Source organism: Otolemur garnettii, unplaced genomic scaffold (assembly GCF_000181295.1).
Source record: "Otolemur garnettii isolate 467f Iridium unplaced genomic scaffold, OtoGar3 scaffold00037, whole genome shotgun sequence".
NCBI lineage: Eukaryota > Metazoa > Chordata > Mammalia > Primates > Galagidae > Otolemur > Otolemur garnettii.
Window position 1 is genome coordinate 11,971,084 of NW_003852432.1, and position 17,984 is coordinate 11,989,067.

A 17,984-nucleotide genomic window follows, 5' to 3' on the forward strand; every position below is an offset into this window, starting at 1 on the left:
TTGATGTGTAGTTGGTACTTGAAAATATTTGCACTTGCAAATGTGATGTCAAATATCTTTTAAAGTATTCTGTCTTAAATATTCTGAATGTTTTATATGAACTTATTTTGGCTATTGATGATGTAAACAATTGACTTTAGTGTGTGTGTGGTGTTGAATTGTTTTGCAGCCAAACAAATTGGTCAGTCGCTAATGTGAATCCACATTAACATTTATGGCTCAGAAACTTTGAGTACACATAACTTTTTTTTTTTTTTTTGGCTGGGCCTGGGTTTGAACTTACCACCTCTGGCATATGGGGCCGGCGCCTTAATCCTTTGAGTCACAGGCACTCCCCAAGTCCACATAATCTTTAAAAAAAAAAAAGATCAGACAATACCACACTCATTGCTGCTATATTTTTCTTTTAAAAGTATAAAATGATAATTTCACTGAGAAAATGATATAAATAAAATGAATCAACCTATGTTTAAAAGGAACTCAATGGATTTGCAAGACTTCATAATCTTAAATACAAGTGCTCACCAAGTACAAGATTTTTACTGCTAGAACACTACTGAATTAGGAAAATTCTGTTTAATAATATTCATGTCTTTTTTAAAGTCTTTTAAGTGTGAATCTTTCCTCCAAGACACACCACAGGAATTATCCAAATTCAAATGACTGGGACTAAAGGAATATGTTACAATCACATTTTATATTATTATCCATTAAATAGCTTTGGATTATATAATACTCAACTGAAATATGCTGACAGATATTCAGAAACCTAAGTGAAACTTTTGATGAACAGGGCCCTACTTTAGTTCAGCAGTTATATCTCAATCAGACAAGCTCAACTGTATAATTTTAGTTTTAGTCAAGATGAGATTTATGGGTATATCATATCCACAGACTGCTGTGAGGAAAGTAAGATTTGAAGAAATGAGTTATTAATCTTTACTGCAGAACATTAACAAATGTCGTGTGGCTTTTATGAGTCAGTACCTAGGAGGTAGTAGATTCATAAGCCCCCCAAAATAGATTTCCTCTTATATACCTCTGATACCAGGAACATAATTAATAGTTACCTATTATTCACTTGTGAAGTTCAAACTTTTACTTCATTTATTAAATTGAAGCTTAGTATAAAATTAACAAAATTAAATAAGGGCTGTCATAGTGAATGGGGTTGTCTCTCTTGCTTTTTAAAGTGTGTGCGCATGCTGGCATGCATGCTGCATGTGTTTGGTGATGCTGTGTTTTTATTTACTATTATCAAGTAACATACACATACATATTACGGAAAGAGAGACAGAGAGAATGAATATCTACTTCTGGCAGTAGCAGTATCTGTTTCTGTTCTTGCTGGTGGCCTAAACAGGCTTATTAGGTAGGTGCCCATGTTTTCCTGGATAATTTGATTGGATAGTTAAGATAATGGTGGTAAAAAGTCTTTTTATTGATATAATTGCTTATGTGATAGTTGCCATCACATTTTAGTGTTGAGTTTTCAGAGGGTAGCAGCCAGAACCTGATTCATCTCCTCACGGTTCTTTGCCCTCAGTTTAGATAAGTGGTCTCCAGGGGATGGTGACATAGGGATCACAGCCTTGCTTTCCCGAGAGGAATGACTTTCCCTTGGGACTGGCTTTAACAAAGTGCAAACACTCATTAAATGTTTGCTGAGTGAATGTTGAAAGAATTAGCTGAAGGCTTTTACCATTATCTTATACTTTCTTTACAGAAAGATTTTTTAAAGAAGCCAAAATAAGGGGCGGCGCCTGTAGCTCAGTGGTAGGACCCTGGTCATATGCACTTGGGTTCGAACCCAACCTGGGCCTCCTAAAAACAAAAAAATAGCTGGGCATCGTGGTAGGCGCCTGTATGTCCCAGCTACCTGGGAGGCTGAGGCAAAAGAATTGCTTGAGCCCAAGAGTTTGAGGTTGCTATGAGCTGTGACACCACAGAACTCTACCGAGGGCAACAAAGTGAGACTCTGTCTCAAAAAAAAAAAAAAGAAGCCAAAATAAATACAAATATATATACATGTGAATTAGATTGAAAAGCCTTTGTGTGATTTGTAGCAAGATAATATTACAAAATACAAGTAGACAATCTTATAAAATAGTCATAAGGTTGATGATGTCCTTTGAAAATTTTTAGTACAACTACTCATTTGTTTTGTAAATTTTCTAGTACAATATACCCTGCCTGTTGTTATCCACTTGGTAATATCTGAAATCCATGTCAGATAATTACAATGTAGCACTTTGGAGAGTAAATTGAGGGGAATAAAGCCATATGTCTGGAAGCATAATTTGTAAACCACTATTTGAAAACGAGCATATCTCCACAGAGAGAGCCCTCCTAGCCAGCACTGCGTGGCTGGCCCATACCCCTTCTACCTTTCAGGAGATTTTTCAGTCCAAATGCAAATATGTCACTTAACTCAATAATCTTATGTACTCATTTACTTAATTCAATAGCAGTTAGTCTTAATTACTTTCTAACTAAATCTTTGGTGATTTGTAGAGTTGTACCTGCCCTAAGATTGATCTAAACTCAAGGATTTTAAATCAGAAACTACATATCTCCTAAATCATCTTCTACCACTGTTTCAACTGCTATTGTCAGGGAATAAAATCTGACTTCTTTCTATGGTCAGAGGCTACTTTCTCATGGGTCTTCATCAATTCTCAGTAATCAGGATTCCAGTATGGGTTCTAGTCTAAAATCAGAAATAGAAATAAGGAAAAAAGCAGGTACATACATTATGTATAGGTCACGTTGATTTCCCTGTGTTTATGTTCTCTGCAACCAGGAGATGGCTTTTTCCTTCCTGGCCAACAATTCTTTCTGACTCATTGTAGTTCTAGGAGCCTGTGTAATTCTAATTTTTCTTAAATATTTTTGTTTACTCACTAAGTACGTTGCCCTGGATTCTCTTATTAATGAATCTAACCTTTATTTTAATAGTAGTCTTTAGAGACATTTTAGGTTCATAACAAAATTGAGCAGAAGGTACAGGGATTTCCCACATAGCCCCTGTGCCACACGTGCATGGCCTCATGTTTGTTACCGTCAATGAGCCCACGCTGATGCCACATTAGGACCCTAAATCCATATAAGTTAGAATTCATTCTTAGTGTATATAGGTTTGGACAAATGCATAATGACGTGTTCCTGTCTTTATGTTAATAGTGTCCTATGGAGAACTTTCACTGCCCTGAAAATCCTCTGTGCTCCACCAACTCATCCCTTCCTCCCCACAACCCATGGCAAACACTTACCTGTTTTTTTTTTTTTTTTAAATTGTTGGGGATTCATTGAGGGTACAAAGAACCAGGTTACACTGATTGTATGTGTTAGGTAAAGTCACATGGCACAACCCATGGCAAACACTTACCTGTTTTTTGTTTTTTTTTAAAATTGTTGGGGATTCATTGAGGGTACAAAGAACCAGGTTACACTGATTGCATGTGTTAGGTAAAGTCCCTCTCATAATTGTTTCTCACCCCCCAAAATGTGTGTCACACAGCGTGAGCCCCCCGCCCCCTCCCGCCTTCTTACCTTGTTATTGTCTCCGTAGTTTCGGTGAGCAGTCCGTAGATGTCAATCATATCGAGCTGCTTGACTCCCTGTTGACTTCAGCTATCTATTACCACTCATTTTCTGCCTGCTGGAGCCAACCTCTTCTCCAAGCAGGGTGTCCACACATCTAACTATAGCTGTATATTCACTTCTTTCTCTTTGCAGTTTTATCTTTTTTTGGCTCATTTATGTTGACATTCCGTTGTTAACTTAAGCACATACACATTAAAGACTGTTAGACTTTTTAGAGGACTGACCTCTTCATCACTAGTGTCCCTCTATATCCCTGATAATCTTCTTTGCTCTTAGGTTTGCTCTGTCTGGAATTAATATACAGTAGAACCTCTATAAATTGATCACCCAAGGGACCGTAACAAACTGATCAACATACAGAGGTGGTCAACATAAAGAGCTAGGCCTCCTGTACTGAAATGTACACACGGTGCTGGTCTGGTCTAGGAAAATTAGGTCAACTTTGGGTAGGGAGGTGGTCAACTGTGAAGGATCTGCTGTAATTATTGCCACTTTTCCTTGATTAGAGTTGGTATGATACATATTTCTCCATCAAGTTACCTTTAATTCATACATATGTCTCTCTATCTAAAGTGGATTTCATGTTCTCTTTTAATTGGTGATTTAAACTATTGATGTTAAAAGTCCTTATTGATACATTTGGATTAATATCTACCATATCGAATTCAATTTTTTATCTGTTGCTTTTGTTCCTTATTTGTATTTTTATCTTTCTCTTGTTTTCTGCCTTCTGTGGTTTTAATTGAGCAATTTGTATGGCTTTGGTTTCTCTTCTTTCTTAGTGTATTAGTTATACTTTTTTAAAATTTGCAGTATACATTTATAACTAATTCATGCCCACTTCTTTGGAATACCATGCCAATTAAAGTGTACTGCAAATACATTACAATAGCAAAATAATCCTAACTATTCTCTCCCTTATTGCTGATATCATTGTTGTCATTAATTTCACTTATAGAATAAGCATACATAATCCAATACCTAATATTATTATTTTGAACTTTTATATATTAGAAAATAAGAAAAATAAGGGATTTTGCATTCCTTTCACTTATACCTTCTTTGATGATTTTCCTTTCTTTATGGAGATCTGAGTTTTGACTTATATCATTTTCATTCCCTCTAATTTTTTTTTTTTTCAATTTGAATCCACCACCTCCAGTATATGGGGCCAGTGCCCTACTCCTTTGAGCCACAGATGCTGCTCCCTCTAAAATTTTTTCAGAAAAGTTTCATGCAAGATAGGGCTACTGAAAACAATTTTTTTCAAGTTTTGTTTGCCTGAATAAGTTCTTATTTCTCTTTTATTTTTGAAGAAAAATTTCAGAGTATAAGTTGGTGTTTTTTTCCTTCACTATTTTAAATATTTCTTGCTTGCTTGGTCTCTGAGGAGATGTTTGATGTAATCCTTACCTTTGCTTCTTTATAGGTCAGGCATTTTTTTTCTCCTGGCTGCTTTGAAGATTTTTTTTTTTTTTTGAGATAGTCTCACTATGTCGCTCTGAGTAAAGTGCCACAGTGTCACAGCTCATAGCAACCTCAAACTCTTGGGCTTAAGGCATTCTCTTGCCTCAGCCTTCCCAAGTAGCTGGACTACAGGCACCCACCACAACGCCCAGCTATTTTTTGTTGCAGTTATCATTGCTGTTTAGCTGGCCCACGCTGGGTTCGAACCTGCCAGCCTGAGCGTATGTGGCAGGTGCTCTATCCACTGAACTACGTGCACCGCCTGAAGATTTTTTTTTTTTAATCTTTGATTTTATGTACTTTGCTTTATTTGGGGAAGGATAGCGAAGGAAACATATCCTATTTGGTATTCTCTGAGCTTCCTGGATTTTTGGTCTGATAACTGTTATTAATTAGAAAAATTCTCAGTTATTATTGTTTCAAATATTGTCTTTCCTCTCTATTCCCTTTCTGATATTTCCACTTACATGGTTACATGTTTTGTCATTGTCCCACAGTTCTTGTATAGTCTGGGTTTTTCTTTCACCTTTTTTGCTCTTTGCTTTTCAGTTTTGTAGGTGCCTAATGCAAAATCCTCAACCTTGGAGATTCTTATTTCACTCGCGCTCAGTCTACTAATAAGGCTATAAAAGACATTCTTCATTTCTGTCACAGTATTTTGAGCTTTCGAATTTTCTTTTATGTTCTTTCTTGGAATTTCCTACCTTTCTTTATGCTGCATACCTGTTCTTGCATGCTGCCTACTCTATCCATTAGCTCACGTCGCATATTTATTATAGTTGTTTTAAATTCTTAGCCTGGTAACGTCCACTTTGCCAGCATACCTGAGTCTGGTTCTGATGCCTACTCTGTTTCTTCATGTTCTGTTTTTTCTTTGTAGTATGCCTTATAGTTTCTTCTTGATGGCCAGACATGGTGTACAGTGTAGAAGATACAGCTGTAAATAAATCTTTAGTAATATGGTGGTAAAGTATTGGATGAGGGTAGCATACTGTATTTCCATCACGTTTGCAATAGCATCATGTTAGCACAATAATGTTGAAATGTAATCCCAAGTTCTGAGGATACGGTTTGCTTACTGTTTTAAATAGCAAAGTTCCCCTTCACTTTGACGGTCCTCATCTCTTTGACAATATAGTGAACCAGATCACAGTCTGCAGCTGATCTGGCCTCCTAGCAAACACTTGGGGCCATCTCTTCCTTTAACACCTGATTGAAAATCACTTCCTCTTCTAGTGTTTTTAAAAATCACTGTTTTTTGTAGAATTTTAAATTCATTACTGAGCTTTTCCTTTATACGCCAATCATTTCAGTCATTGACTCAGGACCCAGGATTATAGTGCTCAGGAAGGTAGGCTCTGTGTTCCATTCTGTCCCTCACTAGCTAAATGATAATAGGCATGCCATGTAAACTCCCCAGATTTCAGCATCTCCATCTAGATGGCGCAGTGGGGATACTAATGACACCTATCTCCTAAATTATAACAAAATTTGAATAAACTATATCAGTAAATCACTTAGCAAATGGTCTGATACCTGTTGCTTGTTATGATTATCACTCTTACTGATGCTCTGATTGATAACTAATACTGCTCGAGAGATTGTAATTGCCCAGAATCCTGGGATCTCATCTATGGCTTCTTTTGTTAGAGTAAGTGATCCAGTAAAGGCTTTGGAGTCAGTGGATGGAAAGTAAAACATAAATTAGTTAATGCCTGGTGTAGGTTCTGATTTAACATGCTTTTGTTAAAACAAGAGATGCTTCCCATCTGTAGGCGTATGATGTCCTGTAGCATTCAGTTATATCCTGTGCAAGATCATTCAGATTTGTGAAACTGAAAATGTTCTTTATAATATGTATTTTGTGAATGTATACAGATTAAAAAGGATTAACTTAAAGCAGTAGGATAATCTAAATGGCTACCCTAAAAAAATTACCACTGGCATTTTAATGAAATGTTATTTTACAACTTTAAAGCTCATAGCAATATAATTAGTAATATGTGTAATCTTTATTACCAATCTTAATCTTTTTTATATGACTGAAAAATTATTTTATGGTAGTACAATTAAAATAATGCTAAAAATGTCAGCATAACAGAATCAAACGAAAGTAACTACTACAATATTGTACCCCAAACCAGCTAATTTAAATGCAAAATACTTTGGAAAGGCTATTTATCTGGGCTAATGCATGTTAAGGGATTTAAGGAGTAGTTTGTGTAACTGAAATAAAAGGAAAAATAAGCGCTGTACAGCAATCTTTACTATTGTTTAACATGAGGGAAATATTAAATAGGCTTATATACAGGCCAATTGAGGAAACTGTATTAGAAGCCACAGCACAGCACAGTTAAATATAAAGACAACTGGCAGGCAGTACTCCATTCATAAGCTTTTACAGGGAAGGCTGGAAATGCTTAAAACTGTACTTACACAAATGGTGGTATAACATTAACTATCATAACTAGACTGAAGATGCACAGAGTTTTAAAAGTATGTTTTGAAAAAGGGATTTCAGACAGGGCCGTTGCTGTTTAGCTGGTACATGACAATAGTTTGATTTGGGGAGAGCGGCTGCTTCTTTCGATCTACCCAATGACTTTACCAATTTGTTGTCATTATAAGATGAAAATCAGAAAGTATTTGAGAATAGGACTTTAAAAAATACAAGATTAGTAATCTTTTCAATTTGATCATGTCCCATTTATTTATTTTTCTTGCTACAGTGATTGCCACTGGGGACTCCTTCATAAATTGTTTCCCTAGGCTGATATCTATTAAGAACAGAAACTTTTCAAATGAAGATAGTCTAATGGCCAACAAACACATGAAAAAATGCTCAACATCTCTAATTATCAGGGAAATGCAAACCAAAACCACAATGAGATGTATCACCTCGCCCCAGAAAGAGTGGCTCACATGGTAGCTGACATCTGTAGTCCCAGCACTCTAGGAGGCCAAGGCAGGTGGGTCCCTTGATCTCAGGAATTCTAGACCAGCCTGTGCAAGACTAAGACCCTGTCTCTACTATAACAAACAAATAAACAACAACAACAACAACAAAATTAGAAGAATTAGGCGTTGTGGTAGACGCCTGTAGTCCCAGCTACTTGGGAAGCTGAGGTTAGAGGATCACTTAAGCCCTGGAGTCTGAGGTTGCTGTGAACTAGGACCCCACAGCACACTAGCTAGGGTGACAAAGTGAGACTCTATCTCAAACAGAAAAAGTCCCAAAGTGGGTGTTCAACATCTTTTCTGGTGAGGGGCTCAACTACAACTTGAACTTTACCTTAGAAATAAAAACAATGTAATCTATTAATCTGCAATTAAAAAAATAAAAAAAATTATAACAGTCCTAAAGCAATAGATGCTGACATGAAGGTGGAGAGAAAGGCTCACTCCTTCACTGCCGGGGGACTGCAAACTAATAATGACCTCTATAGAAAGTAGTACAGAGATCCCTTAAAGAACTAAAAGTAGACCTACCTTCTGGTCCAGCAATCTCTAGGTATTTATCTAAAGGACAAAAAGAATTTATATAAAAAAAGACATTCATACTGGAATATTTATAGCAGGACAATTCATAATTGCAAAGATGTGGAAACAATTCAAGTGCCCCTCAATACATGAATGGATCAATAAATTATGGTACCTGTATACCATGGAATACTATTCAGCCATAAAAATGATAGTGATCTAGTATCTTTTGTAATAATATGGATGAAATTAGTGAAGTATTTCAAGAATAGAAAAATGAACAACAAATTTACTCAACGTTAAATTGGAAGTAATCAACACTAATGTACATACATGAATGTAAAACTCAGAGGAAATTAAGTAGGGAGAAGCGGTAGAAGGGGTAGAGTAAAATCATACCTAACTACACGTATTCTGCACATAACACTTAAAAGGTAAAAAAGCAAATTATGTAACCAGAATGTGTGTACCCCTGTAATATTCTGAAATTAAACAAAAAAAAATCAAAAAATATAGGCTCAATCTAGAAAATTTGGAACATATAGAAAAGGAGAAAAAAATCACCTTGAATTTCACCCCCTATAAAGCATCACATTTAATATTTACTGCATATGTTACTAGTTTCTGTTCTCTCATAAGAAGTTTGTAAGTAATAAAATTTAATAATAAATTTTAATTATATTCTGTAGAATATTCATGTATAATAGAAATAAATCTAAGGAAATATATAAAAATTCTTTATAAAAGTGATTCAGCTGTATTTGCCTCATGTTATTTCAGTCCTTTCTTTTATAGACCCTCAAAAAGTATTGCTGCTTCTATATTCATTCCTCCTTATCATGACTATTCATTTAAAAAATGTGGTTAGAGTCTAAAATATTTTAGCATACTATATATTACTTTCAAAAAACCATTGTTCCATGGTTCCATTAAAACCATGTGTCGTTTGTGATAGAAGCAAAATGGTGGATTTGAGAGAAACTAGATGTTATGGTTTGCTTATTGTTATTTCAATAGTTGAATCAACTTTGATTTAACAGATGACATTTCACATTTTATTTGTTTGGTTTTGATTTTGTAGGTGCCAGCACACCTGGAAGGTCCTGCAAGGCCTCAGACACAGAAAACCCAGAGAGAGCAAGTGAATTCGTTCATGACTTTTGACCACCAGATCATCAACCAGGCTCTTAAAAGATCACAGCCTCCAAGCAGCGCACTTCTGGGACAGCATGGACACACAACCCCGGACAGTGATGCTGCCCTCACAGGCGACCCACTTGCCAAGTTACTAACGCTTGGAAGAGAGGATGGCAACGCAGAATGGCATGTATGTCTAATAGCTGGTGATGAAAATAGATCAAATATATCATTGGTTTAAAAAAAAAAACACTTTGAGGAAATTGAAACCTACATTTTTATTTTTTTGAGAGTGCCGTGGAGTCATAGCCCACAGCAAGCTCAAACTCTTGGGCTCAAGTGATTCTCTTGCCTCAACTTCCCAAGCAGCTGGGACTACAGGCACCCACCACAACACCCAGCTATTTTTTGTTGCAGTTGTCATTGTTGTTTTGCTGGCCCTGGCTAGGTTTGAACCTGCCAGCTTTGGTGTAGGTGGCTGGTACCATAAGCACGGTGCTATAGGCACTGAGCCAAAATCAACATTTTTACAGTAAACATTCTATTTGCAAATTTACTTAATGAAGGAATGTGTTTTAATTATCATTAACTATATACGAAATTATTATGCACAATAAACTATAACAATTTTTAATACTCATTTATGTATCATGTATGGCACTAACAGTAAGACGTGTTTAGATGATTCACCTCTAATTGTTAAGGTGTTCTGGTATCTTTAGTTGAAATATATATCAGTAGTTGTATATTATCTAAAACATCCACTAAAAACAAAAAGATATCTTTAAACAACAGTAAATTTGTGCTGTAGAAATGTTTGTTAGAATAAGACAGCTAATCTTATGGCACTGAGTATGTTATGGAATCATCTCTGGAGTTTTGATTTTTGATTTTCTATACATTCATTTCTATTTTCAAAAATATTTGTCTACCATTTAATAAATGACAAGAATGTAGAGATACTGAAGATAAAAAAATCAGTAAGAGTGTCTAGACTTAGATAGTTTATATTTATATGGACTTGTTTGTATGAATCTTCAGAAAATACTGAAGAATGAAAAGAAGAAACCAATTGAAACTGACAAAAATACATCCTTTAACATCTCAATTTAGAAAAACTACCTTAATAACAGAACTTCCTGTTCTTCTCTTTGTCATTTTTTCCCCATTTGATTTATTAGTGCCATGGTCCTATGATCTCCCAGGTTTCATCTCTGAATCCACATTCTTGGGGATTGTGGCTAATTTCAGGTGGATACTTTTCAACTACTAAGTCTATAGCCTACAGGCGTGAAGGGACAATACTTAGAATTCTATTATTTGAATTCCAAATGATAGAGGAAGATTTTATTTTAAAACAAATTTCATGTCAATCTCGAAAAAGAGAAAAGAATAAGGATCTAGTAGACTATATAAAATATAAAAAACCACAAAATACGACGTGTTGAAATCCAAATCTGAGTCTGACTCCCTACATGCTTATTTCTGTAAACTTTTCAATGGTGGTTATATTAAAATTTTTTCCAACAAGTAAATGTAGAACCAGGTTGTCTATTCACTCTAAAAAGAATTTTTAAAATACATGAAGGATGAACATCATCTGTATGATAATATTAGAACTACACCAAATACAATTTATTTTATAACCACTTCTTTCAAAGTTCATTTCCTCATGTGAGATGTTGATTTCTCAGGAAAAAACAAATCTCAAAGGATATGAACATGCTGGTCAATTCTAACCAATACCTAGAAAGTGACCATATTACGTATCTTATGAAGTATGTTTTCTAAAAAACAAGAATGAATAAAAAAGAGAGAGAGAATGAATAAGCACCATATGCTAGACTTCTAGGGTTTCTGTACATTTTTTATTCCTAAGGCTTAGGCACACCTCTCACCTTTGGCTTTTGGACTAACTTCGCATAGATAAAGGGAAGTTGCATGGTCTCAGCAATCCTTTAGGTGGTCTCAGTCAGAGTCCTGTGGCTGGAAGGGTTAAATTCCCAAGAGGTGCCATAGCCTAGAAGCAATGTGAACAGTGGTTGAAGACAATTTTTGAAGCTTTTTTTTAAATCATTGTACTTTTCAAATTGTGTATACAAAATTCTCTTCCAACCATTATTAATATCTAATTAGTCATAGGTTTATTCAGTGTGTAATAGTTTTAATCAGAGTGTAGTCGCTTAGAATTTTATTTTCATATACTACCATCTTTAACACACGTACTATCTTTAAGAGCTAGTATTTATCTTGTGCTATTGCCATTTCTTAATATTCTTTGGTTGGTGCCAGGAGTCTTTTTCTCAAAGCGAAAGTATACAGTCTTTGGACACAGATAGTACAGCAGAAACGGCATAGTCTGGTCTCAGTCCTTACTCTCTCACCTACTTTTCTACACCTTGAAGAGTTATTTTTATGCTTGTATTTTAAAAGTTCCTGACAGAAAGGCAGAGTGGAAGCTCAGGAGATAGTGGCTGTTTCCATCTCTTGGTGTTTCGTTCTCCTAAGCCTTGTCCTCTTACAGCATCAGACAGCATTTCATCATTTCAGAGATCTTACAAATTATAACTACCCCAGGATAAATCTCTGAGAGAATGCTTAGATTCAGGATTAGGTGATCAGAATTAGTAATAATTTGAAGACTAAAGGTCTGTGAGACAAAGAAATATAAAATCAAAAGAGGCATTTTATAAGATGAATTTTTTTCTGAGATATAATTCAAATTTGTGCTCATAACACATAGGCACCTTCCACACTTAATTCTTGTACCTGGCCCAGACTTACCATTTCACACCCTCATGGAACCATGTGCTTTAGCCCCATGAGTTAACTAGTGGTTCTCATGGTGGCCAAATTCTCCTTTTATCCTTTCTTTACCTCCTACTCATTCCATCTCTACCATTTATCAGAATAATTCCAACTCATCCTTCAAAATTGATTTCAAGTTTCATTATTTGTTTCTTCATTCAGAGGAACTGTCATTACCACATGCTCAAGGTGAGCGCACATAATGTATGATCTGTACCATCTAGGAACTTCAAGTTGAGGGGGAGAGAAAAATATTAACAAACACTTATTATGTAGAAAGAGTGGTGGGGCCTGGGGTGACATAATCAGAGTTCTTTGTGTATTACTCTGTCAACTACATAGGGGAGGAAGTCTGGAGGTAGAGGTGGAGAGCAATGGGGAATCTATTTCTATTGTGCAGTAAAAGATAATGAAGCTCTCCCTTAACTTGTTAGAGCTGAAGTATCTGTGATCTCACCATAGGGCGATATTGGTGACAGCTAGGTATCAAAATGCCTTGAGAAGGAGGAATCCAGCCTAAAGGAGGTGATTGGACTGTTGTCAGCATGTCGATGGTACTTGAAATCTTAGATGAGAAAGTGATTCCCAGAGAACTTGAATTCAATGAGGAGAGTGGTAACTAAAGATGGGATTTCAGGAGATAGCCAACAATTCAGGGGTGGTTTGCAGAGAGGACCCCCAAAAGTAAAGTCAAATGGTAACCTGGAGAGTACCATGTCATTAAAGCCAAAAGGGTTAGTTTATAGAAGGAGGGGATGAGCCACACATCCAAAGTAACAGATGAGTCCAGTAAAATAGAAACTGATAAATATCCATGAAAGTTAGTAGTCCAGGAAAATAGCAGTGAATAGGAGTATCAGCAGGATGGTGGGCGCACGGTATTCTACTTTGAATTCAGACTTAATAGAAGGCGGAGAGTTTGACTGCCTGGGGTGTTTGGGATGGTTGGACATAGAGATAGCAGGGCAAGCACAAAAAAAGGTCATAATAGGGCAGCACCTGTGGCTCAAAGGGGTAGGGCGCTGGCCCCATATGCCGGAGGTGACGGGTTCAAACCTAGCCCCAGCCAAAAAAAAAAAAAAGTCATAATAGAAATTGTTCAGATGATCTGCCATAAGGTCTAGATTAGAACGAGTAAGATGATGGAGTTTAATATTTCAGAGATGGGACTGTTTACAAGATGACAGGACATGAGGAATGGCTTTGGGAATAGGCAAAGAGCAGTTAAATTTAGGTTTATGTGTGAACTATCAGATTTTGAGAGTGCTAAGCTAGCATGGTCAACAAGTGTTGATTTCTTTTCCTCTAGAATCCTGACAGTTGTTGCTGTGTGTATTTTTAGGTGCATGTGTTCTTGGTATTTCCTTTAAATATTTTTCCTTTAAATTTTTACCGTGCATTTTGTATGGCCTGATATTAGAATCATTACTACTATACTACTATTGTCTGATATTAGAATCATTAGCTACAATACTACTGTAGCTTTCCTTCAGTCATATTTATACTTTTAAAAATTTTGTTACAGCCTTCTCAATTATTTCAAATATGTCTCTTATAGACAAAATGTTATAATACTAATTATTAAATGCCAATTCAAGATTTTGAGAGATAATTTCTTGATAGGCATATTAACTAATTTACTTTACTGTTAGGATTTACTAATTATCATTGCTCGTGTTTTTAAGTTTCTATACCTTCTTTATTTGCCACCTTTTTTCTTTCTTCCTTTCTTTCCTCCACTATATTTTCTTTTTTTCCAGTTTTTTTTTTTTTTCAAGAGAACTTTTTTGGGGGAGGGGGGAAGACAGAGTCTGATTATGTTGCCCTCAGTAGAGTGCTGTGGCATCACAGCTCACATCAACCTCCAACTCTTTGGGCTTATGGGATTCTCTAGACTCAGCCTCCCAAATAGCTTGGGAGTACAGGCGCCTGCCACAACACAGGGCCATTTTTTTGTTGCAGTTGTCATTGTTGTTGAGCAGGCCCGGGCTGGGCTGTTTTTCTGGATTTTTTTACTTTTAATATTTTAACATTCCTATTATTATAATAATTACTTAAAATGTTGTTCCTAAAATTTAAGTTGTATAGTTACATTTTTCTATATCAGTATCATTATTTAGCAATAAATATGCCATACCCATAAGTAATAATCTATCTAATCTACCCATAATCTACTTTAGTGTAGTCTCAATTCTTTCTTGTTCTCATGTATCTTTCTATCCTGATATTTATGGAATTCATGCACACACATATACATGTACAAATATCAATAGGAATACATACATAAGATTTACACACGCATAAATATGTGCACCTATGTATTTCTCGTTATTTAGAATGCAAACATTTTACTGTGATTTACTCATTCTTGTAGTTTGTATTAAGTTAATGGTTTTATTTATCTTCTGGCTAGAGTACTTCCTGAAGTTTTTCAAAGACCTTTTTGCTGTGAAACTTCTGAGATTGTATGCCTAAGAAAAATTTTATCTCACCCACATATTTATAGGATACTTTGTTGTCTATAAATGTCTAGGTTCAAAGTTCCTTACGTTTAATACTTCAAACATCATCAATTGTCTTCTGCTCTGAGTGTTGCTGAAAAGTTTGATTCTTGTTCTTTAACCTTTGTCATTCTTTAAACCTGGTTCTTTAAACCTTTATTTTTAAGTTTCTAAAATTTTATGAATGTTTTTCATAGTCCCAAACCCTACATTTTTTGGTCTATTATCTCCATTTTGATTTTTGTCAAGCCATTTGCTTTTCCTTCATATGTTGTTACTTTAATTTATTATTTTGAGGATGCTTATTTTGCTGATTTGTAATTTTTCTTTTATCTGATTTGTTAATTCCATTTCATCTGATGCGGAATGGTGTGTTTGTTATCCTTTTTAAAATAGCAACTGGATTCCTAGTTTTTAAATTATGGACATTCTAGGAAGCTGTACAGGGAGGATTTTGGATGCATTTTAGATCTTCATATCCTTTAAAATAATGGAAAGACCAAGGTCTATAAATTCTTGGAAAAGATAGTCGCGTAGGCAGAGGAGAGAAATGAGGGCGAGGGGTGTGAAGGGCAAAAGCAGAGCCTCCAATGGAGGAGGAAGTTTCATGTGTAACACGGAGAAGTTTGTTTCTGGAAAAGGAGAAACTGAAGCAAGTGTACAGTCAGAAGATAAGAATTAAAGAGATAAGAGAGTGAGGTGTTCTTTCCTTAGGTTTTCTTCACATTTGTTCAAGACACATTTCTTGTCCATTTAAAGGTGGAATGTGAATAAAATATCATGACATTAAAAAAATTTGAGTTTAATAACAATCAAAAATTTACTTCAGAGACTGGACCAGACCAAGGCAACAAAACATGTGTGTGCATTATGCTCGATCCTTTAAAGGTCTCGCCACATACGTGGAGTAAAGCCCACCCAAAGCCCCTGACCATAACTGCAGCTACACCCTACTATGGACCCACCAGCCACATGTAGATATTTCAATTTAATTTTATGTTAGCTCGAATTCAATAACATTTAAAAATATTAAATGAAATAAAAATTTCTCAGTTGTACTGTTTAAATTTCATGTGCTGTGTGGGCTGTGTGTGGTAAGCAGTTACTATATTGGACGGTGCAGATAGGACATTCCCCTCACTGCTGAAATTTCCACTGGACACCACAGGCCTTCAGAATTCTGCAGTATTGCTCCTTGAGTGCTTTGGAATTCATCTCAATGCCCTCTTCACCTGGTTCACTGTGCTCCATTCCCATTGACCCTCTCACTCTTTCCCAGACAGGTGGAGCTTGTTTCTACATGAGGGCTTGGCATTTTTCACTCCCTCTCCAAGGACCACCCTTCTCCCTCCTGTTATTTTTGTCTCTGTTGAAATATCATTAAATTATTCTCTGATCACTTCCTAAAACAACATCTATTTCCATCAAGCTTGATCCTCTACCTTCTTTAGTTTCTTTAATCTGTTATTTCACAATAAGCTGTTTATGGTCAGTTTTCTTAAGAATTTGAGCTCCACCAGGGTAGGATCTTCATGCTGGTGGCTATGATAGCTCCACTTCTTATAAGACCTTGCAATAAACACTACTTAATAAGTATTTGTTCAATTAATATATGAATAAATTTCCAAATGTTTGTCATATTGCCTTTGAGAGTATCTTAGAAGTCTCTGGACACTTGATTCTCTAAATTTTCCAGAAAACTTGCTTAGGGGATAACATCAATGGAATAATAAGATATATTTCCATGTCCACCAGAGTTTACTCCTTGGTGTGGCTGTGCATGTCATGGGAAGCTCATATCACTACCAATACGTAAATTTAGCATTCACAAGATATTTGAGTTTGTATCATTACAAGATATATATACAATTACACACCCACAGGAAAGATGAAACACAAATATAGTCTTGCAAGGAAGAGGAGAAAGGAGGGAGAGGGAAGGGGGAAGGAGGGCGGGAAACTGGCGGGATCTCACCTAACATACACATGTGAGGGTGTTCAGCATTCCCCCTGGGTGAAGGGCTCAACTACAACTTGAACTTTACCTTAGAGTTGAAAAAAGATAACCTAAAAACTTATAACATCATATTAATTTGAAATTTAAAAAAAGAGTAAAATTAGAACCAAAATATCTGAAGAGCATGCATTAGTTTCTCAAATCCAATGTCAAATATCCCATTAGTTCTCTCCTTTTACTTTTATAATAAAAAATATTAATGAAAAGAAATACATCTAAATATTTCCAGTAATGCTATCTAAAAAGATGGAAGCTATCATGGTAGATGAAAAAAAAGAAAAAAAAAATGAAGCCAAAGAATATTTGCAAAATAAAATCCTTATATGTAGTTGAAATAAGAAAGTTGAAAATAAGGGCAGCGCCTATGGCTCAAGGAGTAGGGCGCTGGCCCCATATACTGGAGGTGGTGGGTTCAAACCCAGTCATGGCCAAAAAAAACCAAAAAAAACAAAAAAAACTACAACAACAACAAAAAAAAAAAAAAAAGAAAGAAAGAAAGAAAGAAAGTTGAAAATAGGAATGGAAAAGGCTATACCAGGTTAATAAATTTTTATGTAGCAATGTTGCTAATTCACTTATTAGTTTTGTTTGTAGATTCTTTTGAATTTTCTACATGCGTATAGGTATACCTTGGTGATACTGTGGGTTCAGTTCCAGAGTGCAATAAAGTGAATACTGAAAAAAAAAAGATAGAATTAGAACAGAAAGGGGAGGGAAGGAGAGAGAGAGAGAGGCAGGCTAATGTGTTTCTAAAAGATACAGAAGCTTTTAAAATCTCTTCTAGCTAAAGTACAAAAGGAAGACATGTCATCTTAGAAAGGAGTTGAGAAAGTGCATGGAAGTTGGTTGAGGTTAGGACTCTAGAGCCAGATTTCCAGGATGTCAGTCCTGCCTCTGCTCCTCCCTAACTGATCTCCGGCTGGCTAATGAATTTGTTTATCTCTCAAGTTCCTCATCTGTATAAGGCA

At 35.7% G+C, this 17,984-nt stretch overlaps 1 protein-coding gene across 2 annotated transcripts in view; it reads left to right on the top strand.

The window, feature by feature from the left end:
- Positions 1 to 17,984, top strand: part of TFEC (transcription factor EC) — a 128,239-nt gene that overhangs the window by 80,099 nt on the left and 30,156 nt on the right. For both annotated transcript variants that reach the window (XM_012805148.1, XM_003789803.2), the window contains one exon: positions 9,635 to 9,880. In XM_012805148.1, the coding sequence (XP_012660602.1) occupies positions 9,635 to 9,880 (246 nt within the window). The remainder of the gene's footprint in view (positions 1 to 9,634; positions 9,881 to 17,984) is intronic.